This window comes from Pteropus alecto, unplaced genomic scaffold (genome assembly GCF_000325575.1).
Source record: "Pteropus alecto unplaced genomic scaffold, ASM32557v1 scaffold117, whole genome shotgun sequence".
Classification (NCBI taxonomy): domain Eukaryota; kingdom Metazoa; phylum Chordata; class Mammalia; order Chiroptera; family Pteropodidae; genus Pteropus; species Pteropus alecto.
This window is the reverse complement of record NW_006440642.1, coordinates 2,001,169-2,006,542: the sequence shown is the minus strand read 5'-3', so window position 1 is coordinate 2,006,542 and position 5,374 is coordinate 2,001,169. Positions and strand designations below refer to the sequence as shown.

The 5,374-nt window shown below is 50.1% G+C and overlaps 1 protein-coding gene and 1 pseudogene across 3 annotated transcripts in view; both read left to right on the top strand.

Annotated features, from left to right (window-relative positions):
* POLR1A (RNA polymerase I subunit A) overlaps positions 1 to 2,905 on the top strand; it is an 87,342-nt gene extending 84,437 nt beyond the window's left edge. For all 3 annotated transcript variants that reach the window (XM_025050891.1, XM_025050890.1, XM_025050888.1), the window contains 2 exons: positions 1 to 93; positions 470 to 2,905. In XM_025050891.1, the coding sequence (XP_024906659.1) occupies positions 1 to 93; positions 470 to 570 (194 nt within the window). In that variant the 3' untranslated portion in view covers positions 571 to 2,905. The remainder of the gene's footprint in view (positions 94 to 469) is intronic.
* Positions 2,906 to 4,602: 1,697 nt separating this feature from the next.
* Positions 4,603 to 5,374, top strand: part of LOC102887100 — a 5,653-nt pseudogene continuing 4,881 nt past the window's right edge.

The following is a 5,374-nucleotide window of genomic DNA, read 5'->3' as shown; positions in this document are numbered from 1 at the left end:
TGAACCGCTTTGGGATCCGGTCAAATTCGTCCCCTCTACAACAGATGACGTTTGAAACCAGCTTCCAGTTCCTGAAACAAGCCACCATGATGGGTCAGTGTCTGAGCAAGTATCCTTGGCCTGTCTCCTGAATGTGCTCTGCGCAAATGGACTTATTCCTCAGGCACCGTCCCATACTCCTTCCGTGTGAGCGAGATCTCCGACTCACTATAGGAAGCAGCTGGGGAGGGGCGAGCAGCAGACAGGAAAGCGCCTCTGCATTGTGAAGGAAAGGGAAAAGGGCCTTCCTCTCTCAGATGCAGAAGCAGTTATGTTTCCTGTAGTCTCATCAGCCTCTAAGACTCTGGACTGCTCCTCATGGCTTCCAAGGTGCCCTATCCACCCAGCCTCAGTATTGAGCCCCACACCCTCTTACATCACCCCCAGCTTCTCTCTCAGCCACCTAACAAGCGCTCTGTGTCTCTCCCAGGATCCCATGACGAGCTGAGGTCCCCTTCCGCCTGCCTTGTGGTTGGAAAGGTCGTCAAGGGTGGAACGGGCCTATTCGAACTCAAGCAGCCCCTGAGATAGCAGTCACCACAGCACCATCTCCCTGGCCTGGAGGATGTCTCAGAGGACCCAGAGGAGGGCCGGGCCTTCACGTGAGACAACCAGGAGACCAGAATCTTGGGCAGTTCAAAATGACAATGCAAATCACAACAGTGATCTTGGGGTTCCAAAAAGCAGCTGGCCTTTGGGCTGGACCAGCTTCAACTGGAAAGTGGTAGCGTCACTCGTCCTTGCCCCTCCCCATCTCAGGATACAGACAAGCTTCGCCAGGTCCTCCGAGTCCCTCCGAGGGTGCAGGGCCTTCCTCTGTGCTGCAGATACCAGATTCCTGGCCACCCCAGGGTAGGGAGGTGGGGGCCCATTGTGTGAGCAGCCAGTCACTGCAGACAGGACTCCTGCGGGCTCTTGAGAAGGGATAAGGAGCCTGCTGCCCCAAGGCCTGCTCCTCCTGGCCGCACCAACCCCTGGGGACAGATTTCCCAGACTCTCTACCCAAGGCTCTCCCTGGGCCAGCCACCGGATGGCACAGATCTCTGCCCACCCAGCTTCTGTGCCTGGGGCAGAGTCCTGGTCCCGCTGGCATGTGGCAGGCAACATATCCTCCTAAATTAGATCAGCCCCGTGTCTGGGGCCTGTTTCTCCAGGGCCCCGTCTCTCCAGGGCCCCAGCAGCTCATCCCAACACATTAACCTTGAGTGGCTGGCCAGGCTACACTGCAAACAAGCTGCTTGGCCATCTTTTCCTGGTTCTGCTCTGAGCCCAGCATTGAGGCCCATGTTTTTGTCTGCAAGTCCTACTGTTTCAGGGTCAGCTGGCCTCCCTTGACCTCTGGCACCACAGCAAGGGGCCCTGGCATGAACAGAAAAGTCAGAGGACTTATACAAAAGCTTTGTAAAACCAGAGGCTGTTTCTATTTTTGTCTAATGTTATTCCAGCTGAGGCTGAGTAATAAACATCACTGGAACTAGCTATTGGGAGGGAGAAAGCTTGGGTTTGTTTTTTTCTTTCCCCCTTGGTTTACGGTTTCTGCATTTGTGATTTGGGAGCTCAGGACTGCAATTTCTCAGCAGTCACATGTTGGGTCCTCATCCCGTTCTTGACAGAGGACCTGGAGGGAGAGCTCAGCCCTACAGCTTCCCACTCTGACCCCAGCCTGCCCCTACAGCATCCCCCTTCCAGAGCCAGCTTCAGGCCCAGACTCCAGGAGAGTGGAAGCCAGTGGGAAGGAGCTGTGTGTGTACGGGGTAGGAAGGGAGGCCTTACCTGGCAAGAGAGACCCCTCTGCTCTCTCCAGACATGATGGAAGCCAGCCTGGGCCTCCTCTGCCCACACTGGGGAAAACCTGGCAGAAACGGCTCACCAAGGCTGGGGTATGAACATCTTCCAAGGGCACAGGAAGTAGGGTCACCGTGGAACCCTGCAACACAGGTTAAGCTGTGCATTCTGGGAGCTAGAGGGCCAATTCACTACTTGATGATTTCCACTCCTACTAGAATTGTGGGAGAGGGTCCTCAGGGGAGTTAACTCAGTGGACAAATGCACATGATTGCCTGGCCCCAGGGCTGGGCATAAGCACGGAAGTCGCAGGTCAGCCCCACCCAGGCATGGGGGCACAGAGGTGAAGGAGCAAACCGAGAATATAGACAGGCCGTGACTGCACACTGAAGCCAGACTCTGACCTGTGTTGAGAGTGAGGCGATGGCCCCCTGCCCTTCCTGCCTTATCCTTCCACTCGTTTCCTGTTTATATGCTTTTCTCTCCCAGGTTTTACCTTATTCCTGGTTTGTAAGCAGACATTCTAGAGCTTTGCCTTGGTGGACCAGGGATTTTGCCTCACTCCCCTTAACTGAATTACACACTCACTTCACTGATTTTTTGTTTAGAAGCCTCGTGGGTGGCCTCCCTTGCTGTTTAAGATGGCATATTTTTTTGGAATAGTCTCAGTATTGTAAATGTTCTTTCTCTGAGGGCACATTTGATTTTTCAAAAGAGACTAATAAGTGCACGCCAAAATACACGAAAAGGCTGCATCAAGCTGCATGATCATTTTTTAATCAAAGCGGACTGAAGAGTGACTGTCTGGTGGGGTTCTCAGACTTCATGGAAGCTGTGAGTCCTTTTGGAACCCTGAGGTGCTGTAAGCAGCCACTGTTCTTGGACGTCCTCCCCAGCTTACCCTTTGTGTGTCAACATCCTACCTACTTGCTTGTAACAGTTAATTTTTTTTTTAATCTGTCCTTTCTAGTTTCCCATCAAAAACACTACCAGCATTCCTACCAGTACCCCTGTGAGTCTGAAACATTTTCTTTCTGAAACAGGAAACAAGAATGAATGAAGCAACTCTTCCCATTCCCAATCTGGAATTTGAACTTTCCTTTCTACTGTCCCCTACGCCCACATATGTTACAAAATAAATGTAGGTCCCTCCCAGGCCTCACTGGTCTGTTCAGAGAGTTCTTTCAGACCATTATCCTGATAAACCACTTCCTGTAAAGTGTCAGCCCCTGCGTATGTGCCCATCACAGACTAGGCTATAGGGTTTTTTGGTTTGTTTTTGTTTTGCTTTGTTTCGTTTTAGTAAAATAGCAGGATTTACCCGCTTAATCACATTTAAGTGTGTAGTTCAGTGGCATTAGGCAATTACATTGTTCTGTAACCATTACCACCATCTCAACCACAGGACTCTTCCTCTTGCAAGACTGAAACTACCCATTCAGCAGTAACGAACTCGCCATTCCTCCCTCCTGCCAGCCCCTGGCAACGACCATTCTACCTGTCTCTGAGCTAGACTAGTACCTCATGTAAGTGGAATCGTACAGTATTTGTCCTTTTACGATGGGCTTATTTGCTTAACACAATGTCCTCATCCATGTAGCATATGTCACAATTTTCCTTTTAGGGCTGAATAATGTTCCATTATATGTGTATATCATATTTTGTTTATCCATATCATCCATCGATGGACACAGGTTGCTTTTAGCTCTTATGAACACTGCTATAAACATGGCTGTACAAATATCTTTTAAAGTCCCTGCTTCCACTCTTTCGGGTTTAGACCCAGAAGTGGAATTGTTGGATCATATGGCAATTCTATTAACATTTTAAGGAGTTGCCATACTATAATTCCACAATATCTCTACCATTTTCTATTCCCACCAACAGTTCTAATTTCTCCACCCCTTTGCCAATACTTACTGTTTTTATAAATATAGAGAGATTATATGTAGTAGCTGTCCTAATGGGTGTGAGGTGTCATCTCATTGTGCATTTGATTTGGATTGTGTTTTAATCAGATGTTGGGGCCCTTAGGTGGTCTGCACATACAGAGAGGAACCACCTAAGAATTGTCTCTGTGCTGGCCAATCTTAAAATTTTGAATTTACAATTGAATTGGGAGTTGTAGGCATCTAGGAAATGCTCTTGAAATAGGAAAGACTGGTCCTTAAAGGCTGGTTAGGTGACAAGCCCCATCAGCGACTTCTCTGAAGACTCCTGAGTGGGGTAGCCCTGGACTGCAGGGTGAGTGAGGCAGTCATCACCTGTACTTGGTCATGCAGTTCAGGTGACAGAGTTGCTGGACCCTCCACAGGTCTCCCAACCTTGGTGCAGTTTTATCTCTCCTGCCTCATTTACCCAGGTCTCTTACTTTAATCACAACCACCAAAATAGATACAGTCAGAAATTTCAAAATTCCTACGCCCTGAAGTCCCCCTTTTTGCCAAAGTTCAATTAGAACAGAGGTTCTCAATCCTGTGCATTGGAACCACCTTGGGAGCTTTAAGAAAAACGGATTCCAGATCTCTCACAGAGATTCTGATTTAATGGGCCCGGGTGTCACCTGGGCCTCAGAAGAGCTCCCGGAGAGTTGGGATGTGCAGCAGGATTGAGAACCACCGACTTAGAGTAAGCCCTAAATTGTGCCAAGTCACAGCCTCTATTCATCCTGTCAGTGTATGTCACGGACACCGGGTTTCCCTACTGACATCTTAAGATCTGATCTCTGCCCTCGAAAAGTAGGAGTGTGTATATGTGTGTGATAAAGCTCTCAGCACCATGGTAGATGTCCACCAGGAGACAGTGAGGTTCAAAGGGCACCCAGATCAACTCTTCCTGTGGGTTCAACAAAGGCGTGCTTCCAGCCAGAAAGGAGGCCCTCAGCTCCTCCCAGCCAATTAAGGGGACTGCTTGTTCAACCTAAAAGTTCCTGTCAGAGCCCCTGCAGGGGCAGGAGGAGGGGACACGTGACTAGCGAGTATTTCTTAGAAACCACTCAGTGAGAAGTTTCCCTTTCAAAGGTTCTGCCTGATGTAGGGGGAACTGTGCCTCACGTTTCAGCAGCACCTCTCTCCTCCTGAGAGTGGTAATCGGTGCGGGGGAGCGGCGGCTCCATTCAGTTCAGAACTGCTTAGAGCTCTGGTTTTTTCACTGGCCCAGGGAAAGGCCAGAACCTGGTCACAGGGAGCAGGGCTGAGCACCTCCATTCATCTTGGCTGGGCCCCAGTGTCACGAGCAGCTCAGGTGACTGCCCTTGAGCAAGTCTAGGAAACAGTTTTGGGCTCAGGCACCTGGAAGGTATCTTCTAACCTAAATATCTTGACCATCCCCCCCTACCATCACCTCTCCCTCCCCCATCCTGCACCCACCCAAAATTGACGCCCACCGCATAGGCACCCAAAGACACGGGAACTACACAGGTCTGCCCTCATAGAGGTCATAGTCCAGTGCCCCAAATAGACAAGCCAACAGGAAATTCAGCTGCACTGTGGCTAGGCCAAAGATTGAGGAATCCACCGGGCATCATGTGAACAAGCACGCCACCCCCTGC